Here is a 17,357-nt window from a genome sequence, read left to right as displayed (position 1 = left end):
AACTGCCCCCTGCGACCACTGTAGGTGAAGCTTAGCTTTACGTTGGGTACAGGAGCCCCATGTCCTTGTGAGGTAAGAAGGAGAAGAAGAGCACTAAACGCTTGATGTCTTCCACATTTCATCTTCACAACAACCCTGGGAGACAAGGCCTCACACCCGTATTTTACAAATGAGGACACAGAACCTCTGAGAGCAGGGTGGGCTTGCTCAAGATCACCCAGATACAGAAAAGCAAGGTGGGATTTTAAGCCGGTCTAGTTTGAAAGCCCGAACTTTCTCCCCCTTTCCCCATCCCATACCCAGAAGGATAATTCTGTAGAGAAACGTCCTCAGGGTCCCCAACCTCAACTGATTGCCAGTCAGCCACCCACCGCCGCCTACTGCCCCTCAGCTCAGACGTGTCTTCTCAGGCTTGGGGCAGACCTGCGAGGTGGCTGCCTCTGTCATCAGCCCCCAAGAAGAGGTGTCCATTGGTCCTCTGCCCCGTCCCAGAGGCTGGCTGCCGTGTGAATATTTGGGCTGGCACTTCATCCTCTCACTTTGGGTGTGCGTCATATTTTTTGTTTTGTTTTGCTTTAGCTACTCCTCCCAGAAGTTAGAACAGAAAATTCCTAAACTCAAAAGCATGTTATTCACGTCCTAGCAGCTCTACAGGCTTCATACGTGGTCTTGTTCTGTTCTAGAAAAGCCCGCACAGACTGACACTCTTCACATAACAATCAAGCAGTTGGTGAGGGCCGTGCTGTTGGCGCTCAGGGCTTGGAGGAGGCAGAGGGCCGTGGACCCCACTGGGCTGAGATTCCCTACAAAGCCATTTCCCAAGGCGAGTGCCAACGAACTTGAATGTGCTGTAAATGTGCTGTGGATTAGTGGTAGTTTTCCAACAAAAAAAGACCAGATCTTCTGGCTGCAAGATTTCTCAGAGACTTCAATATGTTATAGCAGACATGACATGTAGCAGGTGTCCCCCAATACCCATTCTCTTCACCTTTCTTTAATATCACAACTTGCTAATTTTAGCTGAGTACATATCCAGCCAGCAAGAGACTTTTTTCTCAGCCTCCTTTGCAGCTGGGAATGACCAGCTGACTAAGATCCGGACAAGGCAATATGAGCAGAAGTGATTTGTGTCCCTTCTAGTCATATCATTGAAAGAAATAAGGCTGTATTTGACTTGCTTTTTCTCCTTTCTGCTGGCTGGAATGTAAATGTGATGACAAGAGCAATAGCAGCCACTTTGAAGCAGGGAGCTTCTCTCCCAGCCCCGCACTGCTCACCTCTGGACTATCAGTGAGAAAGAAACTTCCATCTTGTTTAAGCCACTATATTCTGGGTTCTCTGATCCATCAACTTAGACTGAACCCTAAGTAATTTATGTACTAATGTGCATAATAAATCTGTAAGTGGAGTACATACCATGCAGAACTTTTCAAGTACACATAAGCTTAATACCTAATCTTCAAAACAGGATAGGAATGTGCTCCTTGAAATATATCTTGGAAACACTTTTTTCAACATTCTCAGAACCCTGAGCTGTGACTCAGCCTACAGTCTGCTTGTCCCCAATTATTTACCCAACAGAGGTTTATAGAGCACAAACTACCCTTCCCTCAGCATTTATCTAAAGAAATCCATTTCTTTCCCCAAACTGCTGACCTTAACCTCTCAACAGGCCACAAAGCTACAGACCCTGCATTTCTAACTTTGGGAGTCCAGGTTCCAGGAGACCGTAAAGAAAGAGATGTCAAATGCAGGTAGCTCCTCAATTCCAGAAGAGGCTGTAATAAAAGTGATAGTGACAATGAAGAGCCACTGGTGTCCTGATGAAAAGAGATTTATCCAAAGTTGATAAAGGCTCCCAAGCATGAACAAGAAACAGTTCCAGGTAATGGAAAAATTATGTTTAGAAAACAAGTCAAGGGCTCATTTGACTTAAAAAGAAAATATTCCCACAGTTAACATCATACTTAATGGTGAAAGACTGAAAGCTTTTCCTCTAAGATCAGGAACAAGACTAGGATGTGCCTTCTTTTTAACATTGTACTAGAAGTTCTAGCCAGGGCAATGAGGCAACAGAATGAATGAAAAAAGAATTCAGATTGGAAAGGAAGAAGTAAAACTATTTCTATTTGCAAATGGTATGATTTTGTATATAGAATGCACAAAAAAGAAAAAAATCTATTAGAACTAATAAATAGTTGCAGGATAAAAAATCAATATACAAAAATCAATTGTATTTCTATACACTAGCAAGGAACAATCTGAAAATAAAATTAAGAAAACAATTCCATTTACAACAGCATCAAAAAGAATAAAATACTTAGGAATAAACTTCACAAAAGAAGTGCAAGATTCATACACTGAAAACTACAAAACATAGTTGAAAGAAATTAAGAAGACCTAAATAAATGGAAAGACATTTCATGTTCACGAATTGGAAGGAAGACAATGTTGCTAAGATGGCAACACTCCCCAAACTGATCTATAAATTCAGCACCCTCTCTATGAAAACCCCAGCTGTGTTCCTTGCACAAACTGGCCAGCTGATCCTAAAATTTATGTGAAAATGCAAGAAACCCAGAATAGCTAACATAATCTTGCAGAAGAACAAAATTGGAGGACTCACACTTTCTGATTTCAAAACTTACTGCAAAGCTATAATGATTCAGACTGTGTGGTACTGGAATAAGAACAGGCACACAGATCACTGGAATAGAATTGAGTCTATAAATAAATCCATACATTTATGGTCAACTGATTTTCAACAAGGGTGCCAACGTAACTCAGTGGGGAAAAAACAGCCTTTCCAACATAGAGTCCTATGGAGTTGGACCCCCAGCTCACATCATATACAAAAATTAATTCAAAGTACATCAAAGACCCAAATGTAAGATTTGTATGATGTAAGAGTTGTATACAGTTATACAACTCTTAAAAGAAAACACATGAGTAACTCTTTATGACCTTGAATTGGGCAATGGTTTCTTAGGTGTGATACCAAAAGCACAGGTGACAAAAGAAAAAATAGATAAATTGGACTTCATCAAAATTTAGAGCTTTTGTGCTTCAAAGAACACTAACAAAAAAGTGAAAAGACAACCTATGAAATAGGAGAAAATATTTGCAAATCACATATCTGATGAGGGACTTGTATACAGAACACAGAAAACTCCTACAACTCAACAACAATAAAGACAACCTAATTTAAAAATGGGCAAAGGAGTTGAATAGACATTTCTCCAAAGAAAATATACAAATGGCCAATAAGTACGAATAGATGCTCAACATCATTAGTCATCAGGGAAAGGCAAATCAAAATAAGATACCACTTTACACCCACCAGGATGGCTATATTCAAAAAAATGGACAAGTGTTGGCGAGGATATGGAGAAGTTGGAACGCTCATATATTGCCGGTTGGAATGTAAAGCAGTGCAGTTGCTATGGAAAAGTTTGGCAATTCCTCAAAAAGTTAAACATAGGGTTATCATATGACCTAGCAATTCCACTCCTAGTTATAGACCCAAGAGAAATTAAAACATATGTCCACACAAAAACTTGAACATGACTATTTTAAACAGCATTATTCATTAACCAAAAAGTAGAAACAACAAAAATGTCCCTCAACCAATAAAGGAATAAATAAAATATGATATATCCAAACAGTGGATATTATTCAGTCATAAAGGGGAATGAAATATTAATTCATGTACAACATGGATGAACCTTAAAAACAGTATGCTAAGGGAGAAAAGCCATACACAAAAGGCCCCATATTGTATGATTCCATTTATACAAAATATCCAGAATAGACAAATCCATGGAGACAGAGAATTAGATAGCGGTGATGGTTTCACAACTCTGTGACTAGACCAAAAACCACCGAACTGTATACTTTAAAAGGATGAACATTCGTGTAGGTGAATTATATCTCAATAAAGAAATAAAGAAAATATTTGAGTTCAACCTAAAAGCCTTCCCAGAAACTTGGGGAAAAGAAAAAAGTTAAAGAAAGAGCAGTTTCGTTTCCCAGTGCCCTAAAAGACATCTCAAATAGAGTAGTTAGCTTTTGAAGATTAAATAAAATTATAAGTAGTTATGTTTTGGATTTGTGTCCTCTAGAACATAAGGATTGGAGTTTTTAAATAATTTGATTCCAATTATCAAAGTAATGCCTGGTTATTTTAGAGGTTTTAAAGATAGAAAAGCATAAATAAGAAAATTATGAACTTTTAAGAAAAAAAAAAGCAGCTTACAAAATACAGACTCCAGTTCAAATTTTATTTGCATACAAAAATATATTATAATGGGAAAAGCATATTACTGTTTCCAACTATATATAATTAATTACAAATATTTTCATAAAAGCAATTTAAATTACAGGAAAGCTATGTTTTAAGAGAAAATACAATATTAGCAAGGGTCATCTGTTCTAATACGCTGCAAGCAGGTAAACGAAGTCAGTTTCACTGTCTAAATTGCCCAGAGATGAGTCCCAAGGCTGGTTTTAGGATGTGCCTGAGAACAGCCTGGTGGCAGGTGAGCACGCATCTCCGCCTCCTCTGGCAGCAAATTCTGTAGCTGATTTTACCAGGTCCTCAGAGCTTTCTGAAGCTTCCACCTTATGATGAAAGAACCCAGAACTTCTCCTTGTTTCACATACCTGTAAATAAGAGATAGATAATTTATCCACTCACGCAAGTTTACAATTCCTGCGCTTAACCAGATCACACTGTCTCAGACAGGCATCAAAGCACCAAGCTTAATGGCAGGCTTCCCACGTGAAATGTCTGATGAACTGGAATGAGTGGGCAGCCAGCTACAATTTCCACCAAGGAGACTGGCTTGATACATGGGTCTAATACAAATTGTGCAGCAATTACAATACTCTCTGTCAAAACAGGCCTTGGTCTTCTGATGTAGGATGGTAAAGCACGTAAGAAAATGAGCAATAAAATCTCCAAGTAAATAGAGAATACACAGGGACTTTCCACCTAATACTGAGGTCTGTCTGAAATAGTATTAAGAACAGAGTTTTTTTTTTTAAATAACCAGCTTTGGATCTAATTTTTCAGATTTGACCCAGCTATTTAGCACAGGATAGCATAAAATATTTCTTATGAAAAATCAACCCTTTCATTGAAAAATTAAGGGACTAGGACCAAATTCTCCAAGCCCACTCTGTGACTGAACAAGGCCCCTCAGGGGTAGAGCTGCTGAAACTTCTATCCCAGACGCTCAGGCTGGTCCTTCTGGCTCTTGTAATCCTGTTCCTTTGAAACAGAGTGTGCAGATTGATTCTCAGGGTCCCTTCTTCCAGACCTCCCACTGCAGTTATGGTCTGATAGCTTCAGTTGTCAACATTTTTGATCATACAAAATGTGGTTCCATTAGTGGAACTGCCAAATGGGAAACAAGGTATTGCCTACTTGATCCAGGCCTTTCAGTAATTGGCGTGGGTCTTTGGTTACAAGGTCTCCCTGAACGAATTCTCTCTTTTGGGTCCCCATCCTCTAAAAGTCAGATCTCGTCAAGCTCCTGGGTGTAACCTGGGAAAATTTCCCTGGCCCATGGGATGGAACCATCTGGTTTGTGAGCATAAATAACACTTGTGTGGTTCTGCTCACTTCTCTGAAAGGCGAGGCAGGCGACCATGATGGTAAAGTTCCAATCTTGCTCTAAATACTACTTCACTCTCCATTTCTCGAACAAAATGCCATTGTTTTCTGGTAGCCTGTTCTCACTGTTTGGAAAGGCACACAGTCTTCTTTAACGTAAGCTTATCCTCGGAATTTCTTTCTGAGCCACCAGGGTCCTGTTTCTGAACCTAAAGTAGCCTTATGATGTAACTTCCCATCCCCAGGCAAGCTGTAAACATTATGGCACTTTATCAGACGTGTCGGTTAGTTTTCTATCTGATTTTTTAATAGCAGGCATGTACTCACTTGCTAACGTTCTGTCAAGATCAGCAATAAAGTCTTCTAGCTCTTTCGTGTCTCCTAGTTTGGCTGGAAAACAAGAGCTGGAGTTCACTTTCCATATCGAAGGCAGCTGATGACTCCCACACTTTCCCGGATTACGCGAACCCATTTTGCATTTCTCTATCTTCAGAGACTTTATTGCAGACTGTACTGTACCAGCCCTAAGCGTCTGCTCCAACGTTTACTTAGTCAACTCAGGAACCCATTCTGAAGATTAGCCTAAACGTTTCTTTCTTATTTTTTTAGTTCATCACCCCTCACTCCCTACCCCCACTCCAGCAACCCAGAAGAAGAATCTTCCCGCACTACCTAAAAAGTTTGAGGCGGGTGGGAGGTGAGGGGCAGGGAGAGAAGATAAAAAATTTTGATTTTGGGGGCCAGCCTAGTGGCATAGTGGTTAAGTTCATGCGCTCTGCTTTGGCAGCCTGAAGTTAGTGGGTTCAAATCCCGGGTGCGGACCTACATATTGCTCATCAAGCCACACTGTGGTGGCATCCCACATGCAAAGTGGAGGAAGACTGGCACAGATGTTAGCTCAGTGACAATCTTCCTCAAGCGAAAAAGAGGAGCATTGGCAACAGATGTTAGTTCAGGGGTAATCTTCCTCACCAAAAAAAAAAAAAAATGATTGCTTTGATTGTGTAGGATTTGAGTTATCAGTCAAAAATATTTTGTAAGCATGGTACTGTGTGGAATGGACACCCAGATTCTGTAATTCCTGCTAAAACTCTCCTCTGACGCACTCCTGTTTGTATTATCACCCCAGGGCAATACTGCAGCCCTCAGAGTCCCTCCAGTGTGAAATGAGTGAAGAGCCACTGCTCCTTGTCAAAATGGTACAGAGAAGGTGACATGAGGCTTCTGGGTCCAGGATAGCTTCCTCCCATCCCGGTGATAGCGCAAGGTAACAAGTCCTTATCCTGACTTGTTCCCTCTGTATCCTGAGATATATACTTTTTTCTGTAGAGTTCATCATTCATGCCTTCTCTGAAATGCACTACTGGGTACTTTATTAATTAACCCCTGCTGGCTACAAATAGCTCATTGTTCTCAGCCTTTAAAGTCAATTTCCCACTGGGACATTTTCCCCCTCGTTAATTCCTACCTCTCAAGGATCAGGTAGCAAATCTAGGCACACTTTAAGCCACTTTCTAGACTGCTCTGATTCTCTGACTCTCTGAACTCAGTGGATCCATTACCAGCGGAGGGCTGGACAATGGCAGAGTCCCCAGTGGCTGCTAGCAGGGCCATGTTGAGGGGAGAATTGAAAAATGTCTCTTTTGAAAAAGAGGGAAATTCTGCCTTAATGCCAGAGCAAGAAAAGTGATGGACTCTTCATATTTCTTTTTAACTATGTTCCATTTTTATTGCATTCTGCAACTATTTCCAGCAAGCATAATGTTTCTTAAGGAAAAAAACCCCTTTTGTTTTCAAAAGGGCGCTTGTCCAATATAACAGAACATTCAGCTCTCTAGCTGGAGACACTTACTAGTTCCAAAAACTAAGAAACTGCTCATGCATCTTTAAAAACTTTTTAGGTCTATTAATATCACAGAGAGACAGGCTGGAGCTAGCTGCTATTTTGAATCATGTTAGATCACGGCTTGTCTCATAATGAAGACCCCATTTAATTGCTAAATTGGTAATCTGAAAGCATTGATTAAATAGTTATTGCAATGAAAAGAACCCTACTTTCTGCAATGCCTAACCGCTGAGTTTTAAATTCTAGAACCAACCCGTCTGGGAGAGCACTGTCATTTGGCACAGCCTTGATTACACCACACGAGGGAAAGCAGAGTCTATAGTCTACAGCTTTTCTTTCTCCTTGTGAATTTGGTTTCCTGCCTCTCAATTATCTGATTTCATTTTCACACTGATCAAAATCCTGACAAGGGGCTGGCCCTGTGGCCTAATGGTTAAAGTTTGGCACACTCTGCTTCAGCAGCCCGGGTTCGTGGGTTTGGATCCTGGGTGTGGGCCTACTCTACTCATCAGCCATGCTGTGGAGACATCCCACCTACAAAGTAGAGGATGATTAGCACAGACGTTAGCTCAGCCCTAATCTTCCTCAAGCAATAAAAGGGGAAGAGTGGCAACAGATATTAGCTCAGGGCAAATCTTCCTCATGAAAAAAAAGAAAGCCTTGCCTGAAAGGTGAATTCAAAAAAACAAAAAAAGTCTGAGAAATAACAAATTCCACTTCACACTGTCCTGTACTAGATATTTGTCTTAACTATTCATTTTGCACATTTGGGAAAGACTGGTGAGGGAAAAGAGGGAAGAGAAGAGAGACTGAGAAGGGGAAGGGAATAAGGAAGCAAAAAATCTCACACTCCAACTAAGGAACTTACCTTTCCGAGGAGCGACAGCGGGAGAGAGCAGAGCTGCGGTCGAGTCTGTGGGAGAATTCAGTTTCTCATCACTGAAGCTGAAGCTGTTCCTATAAAGCGAATCTGCACCTTTCAGGAAACAGAACGTAACCCATTAGAAATGGTTTTCAGTCTACAGTCTATTGATAACCAACAGCTTATCTCCAAAAGGAGAAAAGCTGCAAAGAAAACAGGTTGCTTTTCAGATGTTATACTTATGCTCAAAAACGATCTGAGGCAGGAGAGTGTGTCCGTGGGTGCGTGTGAGTGTATGTCTCCAAACAGGCACACCAAACGCCCTTGCTTCCCTAAAGAAGAAGGGGGTGACGGGATCATCACGACCAGACCCATCTCCTTTGCAACACACAGGAGCCCACTGCCCAGGTGTCTAACTGACAGCTACGCCAAAGCTTGGCTTGGGGGTGGGGAGGGGGATGGGATTTCAGACATAAGGAATCATCTTTCCTGAAAAATGTCCCTTCAGCCCTCTAAACCCCCTAAAAGACAAACACAAGGTTGGATCCCATGACTTAATAACCCTCCCTGCCTGCTCAAGAGACAGTCCTTGTTGTGGTTTTCCTGCGAGCCTACACTCGGGATAAGCTAGTGGGTCAAAGATAAGGATTTCTTCTCCTGGAGGCTGTCTACCACAGACACTTCAAGTGATTTGATGGCTGCCTCTATTGTCATACCCCAAAGACCAGAGCAAGAGCAAGAGCAAGGTTCCCAGAAGCTGGGTAGCACCAGCAGTCAAGGGAACCAGCTCAGCTACTAAGTACAGGTGCCCTTGAGCAAGACAGTATCTCTGGGCCTCAACTTACCCATCAATAAAATGGGAAGGTGGACAAATAATCCTTAAAGTCTCTTCCAGCTCTGATTTTCTGAGATTCTATTTCTCTAAGTCCTGCCAAGGGGAGGGGAAACCAACCCACAGCCAGCCCAGGTGTGTGTCTGTTACACAGAAAGGAGCTGCTGGCTGAGCTGCACAGACTCAAAGGGCTCAAAGGCAGAGCAGGCAGCGGAAGCAGGATGTGGCCTCTGAGGTCACAAGGGAACAGCTTTCCTGGTTAAAACAAAACACAAAGCCAGCCACAGCTGTAGCAGAGACGAGCTCTGAAAGGCTCTTCAGGTGAGACAGGGCGGCTGAATCACGAGGGCCTGGCCAGGCCCGCACTCCTCCTTGGGATCACTCACTCTAACACAATTACCTCCAGCTCAGGAGGAAGCAGAACATCTTTCTTTGGTCCCCTTAACTTGAAATGGACATGACTAAGTTACAAAAGCTATGCCCAGAATACAAAAGGTTTGCAAAAAGAGAGGTTTCTGGTGCCAAGAGAATTCATCTTCATCCCTAAAGACTGCCACAAGCTCTCAGGCACCTCACTGGCTCCCTTCCTCTGACCCTCCTCTGACCAGGGGGCCCCAGAGCCATCTTGCCTTCCTGGCCTATGCACCCATCTCATCCACTTTCCCAAACATGTCCAGCCCTCCCAGTCTTTTGCTCCTTCAGAAGTCCAGCCGAGGTCACCTAAAAGGCCCACAATCGTTTTACAGGCTTTGATGATGGACGCCTACTGAGATTCCCAACACTGAACCTTATACTCATATTTCCCAAAAATATATTCCTCAGAATACTGGTCCTTGGGAAAGAAGTGCTATGTGATCAACTAACTTAGAGAAACACTGAGTACCCTTAGCGACTGCTATTGTGTATTCCCTCTTTATCGTCCCTGGGGAGTCTTGTGATAAAGGAACCAGTCTAGCCCTGTTTCCCAAGTTTATTTGACCTTGGTACACTCTTTTTGTGGCAGCCTGTTCATATTTCTAAGGACACTTGTACTCCGTGGAACTCAGCTTGGGAAGCCCTTCTGCTTGCCTTGTCAGCAGAGCCCGCCTCTAGAACAGTCTGGATTTTCTCAAGAGAAACGCTTTCCCCTGCAAACAGGAAAGTGGTCATGTCCACTGCAGACTCACAGCAGAGGGCTACTGTTTGTCACCATGCAACAGGCAGGAGAATCGCCACAAATAGAACCTGAGAAACTTGTGGGGAAAAGATGAGGTAAGACTTAAGGCCAGGAAAACCACAGAGAGCCCTGTGGAGGCAGGCCTCGTGCCCAGACTCCTGAGCCAGAAGGAAGGAATACGAGGCCTTCGGCACATTACCTCTGGCTCTGAAGGACACGCGAGAGAATCAGTCCCATCCCCAGCCCAGAACGCCAAGCCCAGAGACTCGCTGGCCTAGATCTCGGTGGCCACACCTCTGGTCTCTAGCTCCCAGAAGCAGCTGGCCCTCGAGAGCCAGTTTCACTGCCACGCCTTACTCCACCCCACCCTGCACCGCAGGTCCTTGCCCTAACTCTGGACTTCATCGCTATTCTGCCCCAACTCTCCAGCAAGTTTACATCCACATGCACTCATCCTTTGGGAGACGAAAACACACACACACACACACACACAATTTGTTTGCCTCACAGGCAAGTAGACCAAATGTCATTCAGTTTTCAGGGAAGGAATGATCTAGATATGGAAAAGGCCATTGCAAAATGGTAGGAAAAAGGAATCCGGTGAGGATTCAGGAAAAACTTGGGGTAACTCAGGTGGTGTTGAGATTCTGTGGTGAATGAGTCATCATACTGGGATGTCGCCATGGCTTCCTTCTCATCCTTTAGAGCCTGGTGCTAAAACACCTTTTTGATCCAAGTATTTTCCTCAAACTCAGAAAATTTATAGACAAACTGACTGTTATTTGACCAATAAATTCTCTATTAAAATAATCAGAAGTTGCCTCTTACTGCTAATGAACTCACACTACTCCCGCAATGAGGGAAGGAGAGAAAAAAGTCCTAGGTACAATATCTATACATATAAACACACACACACAGAGGCATGTCAGCACAGCGCATGCTCACTTCCTCTCGCCCCCCCACCCCTACCCACCTCAACCACACACACACACACACACACACACATTACCTCACACACCGGCTCATTGCTACACCTTGATGCCTCTCTCTTTCCACGAGTTCCAGTGTGCAGTCAGGGCCAGACCTGACTCCAGGCTCCAAATTGTTCAACCATCAGGAGGAAATGAATCCCCAGCATCCCTGAGCCAAACCTGCCCAAGTTTAGTTCCACCCTGTGGTAATATTCCATACACGTCATCCGTGACAAAGATGGGAAGGACACCCTCAATAGCCCCAAAGCTTCTCTGGGTCCAGCAGAAGCTGCCCCCATAGAGATGCGTGTGAGAGCTGGGTGACCCTGTGCAAATCCCTCCACCCCTCAGCCTTAGTTTCCCCTTTCACAAAATGGGAATAGTGACCTAGGTGCTCCAAGTATGATACCTATGGTGTTCATGATTTTATTCAAAAGTTCCTGGCAAAACGGAGGATGACATGCCCAGGAGAGGAAAGGTCGCCACAGAGAATAATAGGAATCAAGATTCAGATAGTAGCAAAATGTTTAAGAGCACTTTATCTTCAGAGCCACCCCAGAACAAACCTCCCAAGAACACACCACCGACACGGAAGAACCCCAGGCTCTAGGCCTCTCTTTACCCTTTATCCAATAAAATCTCATTCCACGGACTTTTATCAAGCACCTACAATGAACAGGACCTCATGCTAGGCATTGTAGTAGATTAAAAGGCAAAGCAAAGCCTGACTTCTGTTCTTTTCACTCTCCGGGAACTCTATTCCTTGCAAAATAACAGCCAGTGAGTCTGATAAAATGACAGCAATGTGTCGCTGGCTGATAGCATATTAATGTATTATTGTCCCACCCTGATATTAGGTGCTGCTATTAATAGAGGCTCAAGAGACGCATTACAGTGGTGATTTGGGGATCCTGGCAGGTGGCAAGACTAGATACGTTAGCACCTCACACCATCGACTTCAATCAGCTCTAAAGCCCCATCAGAAACGTCTCGGCAAGTCAGCTTCATGTGCCGGAGCCAGGAGCCTCAAATTCAGGGGCCAAGTTTTCTAAGACACCATCAAAAGAAATGTCAGCATATTAAATATACAAACATCTAACTTTAGGAGCACCGGCAGAGGCTGAGAAACTCGGCTGCAAAAACGGAGGTTTGTTTAGAAGGTAGATGTGCTTTTTTAGTTTGGGGGTGGGGAGAAAGGTAATTTAGGGTTAGCGTCAACATGTGCCACTCCAGAGAGAAGTAAAACCACAGACAGTAAACCCTGCCCAGAGCTCCTGTAAATATAGAACAATCCCACACGTTTAAGGCAAGCAAACTATAGTAATTAACCGAGAAAAAGAAAGCCTTGGACTTGTGTCCCCTCTGCCACAGGGAATGGGGTGTGCGTGTGTGTGCGGGGGGTGAACCTCCTCAAAATCTAAATTCCGACAGCCTCACTAAAAGTGGGATAGGGTAAGAAAGGACCCCTTTCCTCAGTTTCCTCACAGTTTCCCCAGCTTCCCCCCTGGGACTTACTCAGTCCCTCTAGACACCTCTCCAGGTGTCAGAAGGAAACCTGTCACCCACCTGGAATTCCTGACACAATACCAGGCAAACTGAGGGCTCAATTCCTCGTTCTCTTACAGCTTGACAAAGTTCAGGTTCTAGACTCAGTGGCTCCTGGGACAGATCAGCCGACGTGCTAGCTGTCATGCTGGCACTCAGGGCTTACAAGGTGCCCTCTCCCAGGTTCAAGCTGGAACAGTGTAGGCAAAGATATACAGATGTTCCAGGTCTTACACATGACAAAGAAGCCAGTTCCGCATCCCCTAAAATGGCCCTACAATATCATAACAGCCCCAGCATACACAATAGACTGCAGACCTTTTTTAAGTAACAAAACACTGCCCCTCTCAAAGGAAAAAGGTATGTGAAACCCCAATACAGCATAGATATAAGTTCATACCACCTCTTTTAAAGTTCAAGTTAATATTATTAACTTTGTTTAAAATCAATCAGTGGAAATGTAAATTAACGCATTGGTTAAAACTCAGTAATTATGAGTTAAAATTTCATTAAACACATTGGAGAAGTCCTAGTGTGCATTTTAGTTTTGAACATACTGAAAAAGCAAAATTTTTTTTAGTAAGTTCCAAACAAAGATGTTTACAATTCCTGAAACTCAAGGATCACGTTTGAACAACACAGCCCCCAACCACACTGCCCTTTTCCTACTGAAGTTGAAACTATGCCCACGAAGTGCCTGAGATGACCTGTTGGAACCCAAGTCCAGGGGGAAAGAACAAGTCTAGTCTGATCAACCCCCATTTGAAGGCCACCCCTAATGCAAAGTTATTTCGCCATTGTTATTTTGATCCTCTTCACGTCGTAGGAGGACTCCCTGTAAGTGAGAACAGAAAGGAGTATTTCCTCATTAAATAGCCATTCTTGTCTCCTATCTGTAACTTGCTTCTTTGGGTGGAAGCAGGAATGTCTATTCTTCCCCTTTGGATGCAAGCAACTTAAAGTTTTTTTAATGAGAAAAGGAAGCATTCTTCAAAAAACAGGAAAGCTGTTTTGATCTATCTTGTAAGGTGGGTACATCTTCAGAGTAATAGAGCTGTAGAAAGTAGAGTGAAAACCAAGGTGCCATTGCCTTCTAGCCTCATACGTCACATTTTCACGCAGGACCCTGGCTCAAAGGTATCTGATCTATGTGATATAGTGTGGTATACACATTTCAATATTTTCTTGAAAGTATTAAGCAGAGCAAATATTTTCTTCCTAATCATGAGCTTATGGATGTTTCTAATAGTACGTAAAATAGCATCTTTTCGATTTTACAACTAGAGAAACTGAGGCCCACTCATTGCCTGGGGCCCTGACAGAGCTCAGCCGGGCCTCCACCGACCTGGCCAGATGACTTGAAGAGACACCTTCAAACCCAACCACCTTTGATAAACAGGCACATGATCTAGGTCCAGTGGGAATTCAAATCTATTCCTGAGGAACTGGTTCCCATTCCAACCACCCATCTATGGTGACAGAGCAAGGCCTTAGAGAGAGGGTCCATGTGGTCCTGCTATGTTATCAGAAAAATGGAGATAACAGTGTCTACCTTACAGGACTTGGTAGGGATCATATGAGAGACCAAATTTAAAGTACAGCAAAGAGATCCCTAATAGTAAGAGCTAATAAATGATAATAGTAATCAGAATAAGGACTTGGAAAAAGTGAGCTGCTCTTATTATCATTATCCTGGTGTGTCTCCCTTTGAAGGGGCTAAATTTCAGTAGGACCTACCTCTGTCCAACATTCTCTTCCACAGAAAAGCATTAGACAAACAAATGAGTATAACAAATGTCTGTGCTCAACTCTTGGCGGCAATTAAGATATACATATTACGCTTCCTGAAGAAATTACTATTTAGATGAACACCACTTCTGCCAAGACTATTTCTAACCAGTCTCGTGGAAGACAAACGACACATTTATAGAGAAGATTAATGTCCTCTGAGCCTTCTTTATATCCTCCCCATTACTTCTCTAACCATCAAACTAAGGGTTAGTTCAACAGTTAACAACAAAAGCAGAAAGCAAAATACATACACATATCCTAAGAAAAACTACAGGCTATTCCAAATATCTCCCCCAAAACCATTAAGAATGTGTTTGAGTGCCTTCTCTTTGAGGCCCCTGGAAACAGATCCCAGATCTGAAATCCTACCCAGAGGGAGTTGCAATCACCCATGAATGGGCAAGCTCAGACCGTATTCTGGCCAAATGTGCCTGTGGTTTAGAAAGGAGCTGTTCTTTTCAATAGAGCAGCAGTGGACAGACCGCCCCAGCTTTCCTTCCTGTGGGGGAGAGAATCTGTGCTTGATGAATAACTTGCTCCATGCCCCAGTAGAAGGAGACATATTTAAGTTACAGGCATTGAGACAAATTTCAAAACTTTTCAGACTTCCCTTTGAAATAGAAAATAAGCAGTCCTGTCACTAGCAACAAAGTCCAAAAACACAAAACGGAAAATTAACAGCATGCTATTCCATCCCCTTTCACCTCAAAAGCTGCAGTTAGATTTAAACCTCAGGCAAGGCTGCCAAGGAAAGTCAAGCTGGAACTCAGGTTTCTGCCTCAAACCCTGAACAGAGTGGCCCGTGCCCTTTATCCCCTTTCAGGAGGACAGCTCAAGCTTAAGTCAGGGACTGCATTTTTGCCCTGCCACAAGGAAGAGCTGCAGATTTCAAAAGAAGAGAATCACAAAGAAAGGTCATTGCTTTTACTTCCAGAGTCAAGGACAGCAACGGGAGGGACACTCACGCTTGGAACCCTTGTAGGGAGAGAGTCTCAAGAATAACCCAGAAGAGTTTAAAATTCACTTTGAAAAATAATAAGTAATCCAGGACTGGAAAACCAACAATCACATAATATTGAAGAGTCACCAAATTTGCTGTTTGATACCTAAACAGATATCCATAATCCTTACGGGACATTTGAGTTCTTGGAAAAAGTTGTCTCTCTTCTTACAAGGTTGCTTAGGACAAAGAGACCCTGGGGTGGTCTCCATTATGAGAAAAGTTACCAGGAAGCAGCTGGCTCCCCCTCCAGCCTGAGCGAGGGGTCAAAGCCAGCAGTCCCTGTGGTGGACCTGCCTGAAGGAAGAGGGACACTTTCTAAAATACTTGAACTCAGCAGTGCCAAGGATTATTTCAAAACTGTGTGCAAGGGAGCAGCAGGTCCGGCAGCTCAGAGCCAGAAGAAAGTGCAAGAAGTTATTTTAAAAATCCCAAGGACGGCAGCTTATGAAACCTTTCCTGGTTTCACAAATGTTTCAGTACTGTGCCCTCCCATGTCCCCTGTCTCCCATCCCCGTGGCACTTGCTCCACATCCTCTTGAAAGTTACTGCTGAGAGAGAGAAGGGGAAAGGAGGAGAGGAGAGGGAACTGCGGGTAGGCCTGGCTTGGTCCCAGGAGTCCTGTCTGGCTGAGTCGGGGCCATCTGCTTAAACCGTCCTGCTTCATGACACCTGCAGGTGGCAGGTAGACCAGCTTGCCCTCCAGGAGCCTTACGGTGACTACCCCCGGGGGTCTTGCCCCCGCTGGGCCTACCACCCTGGAGACTCAGCGCCCCGGGGGTCCTAGAGACTGCACCGGCTTTTAGGGCTCCTTCGCTGGGCCCCACCTCTCGGTTTACACATAAACGGAGACCCGAGCCGAGCGTGCTCCTTAGGGAGCCGGGCACTGGGTGTCCCCAGGGCTCCAGGCACCTTCCCTGGCGGGGCCACACTTACTCTCGGAGTCGCTGAAGCCGCTGCTGTCGCTAACGCTGGCGCTGCTCCGCCGCTTCATGCGCTCCAGGTGCTCCTCGTAGTGGAAGTGGCGCTCGTGGAAGGGCGACGCGAAGTCGGCCAGCACCGCGTCAAACTCGCACAGCGCGTCCGTCAGGTCCCCGGCGGCCGCCGAGTCCAAGGCCGGGGCTGGGGACAGGGACAGAGGGCTCAGGTGATGGGGGCGGGGCGGCCATCCCGTCCCGGGGCCTGGAGGGGACCGCCACCATTCCCGAGGATGGCTAACACTCATTGCGCGCTCGCCAAGGGACAGCCACGCTGTCGCTGCCCTTTGCTTCTTGTTATCTTGTAATACATTCCGCCACCCCCTGAGGTGCGTTCCGTTACTGTGCCCATTCTAGAGGGAAAGAAACTAAGGCCCCGCCGGATGAATCAGCAGGCCAAAGGTTACCCTGCTCATCCACACAGCCGAGCTCTCCCACGCGCTGTCAGGTACTTGTCCCCGCTCTCACGCCCCCGGGCGATGGGAAGACTGAGTCAGGATGCGCCCGCTACATGTCGGGCTCGGATGCCCGGCGGCGAGGGGAGGGAAGCTGGACCCGCCAGGGGCACGGGCCCGCCGAGGAGGATGGAGGGCAGGGGGCTGTCACGAGCCGACAAGGGATCCCCCTTCTTTCGCCTCACCTGCAAGGCCAGGGCTTTGGGGACCCGCACTCACCTGCGGCCGCGGCGGCCGCGGGGCTGCCCTGCGCCGCGGGCGGCTTCATGGGCGGGCTGGGCCCGGCGCGCGCGGCGGCGGCTCCT

At 44.9% G+C, this 17,357-nt stretch overlaps 1 protein-coding gene across 2 annotated transcripts; it reads right to left on the bottom strand.

Moving 5' to 3' along the window:
* Window positions 1–4,266: 4,266 nt before the first annotated feature.
* RGCC (regulator of cell cycle) lies at window positions 4,267–17,340 on the bottom strand. 2 transcript variants are annotated; one of them, XM_046664877.1, is made up of 5 exons: window positions 17,272–17,340; window positions 16,557–16,742; window positions 8,332–8,439; window positions 5,945–6,007; window positions 4,267–4,662 (listed from the first exon to the last, which is right to left on the bottom strand). In XM_046664877.1, the coding sequence occupies exons 1-5, from the start codon at window positions 17,318–17,320 to the stop codon at window positions 4,655–4,657; spliced, it is 414 nt and encodes a 137-aa protein (XP_046520833.1). In that variant the 5' UTR covers window positions 17,321–17,340; the 3' UTR covers window positions 4,267–4,654. The 2 variants fall into 2 exon arrangements, with proteins under 2 accessions (XP_046520833.1, XP_046520834.1); XM_046664878.1 differs by lacking the exon at window positions 5,945–6,007.
* Between the last annotated feature and the right edge of the window lie 17 nt (window positions 17,341–17,357).

This window comes from Equus quagga, chromosome 6 (genome assembly GCF_021613505.1).
Source record: "Equus quagga isolate Etosha38 chromosome 6, UCLA_HA_Equagga_1.0, whole genome shotgun sequence".
Lineage (NCBI taxonomy): Eukaryota > Metazoa > Chordata > Mammalia > Perissodactyla > Equidae > Equus > Equus quagga.
The sequence above is the reverse complement of the archived record's forward strand: the minus strand, read 5'-3'. Positions and strand labels throughout refer to the sequence as shown.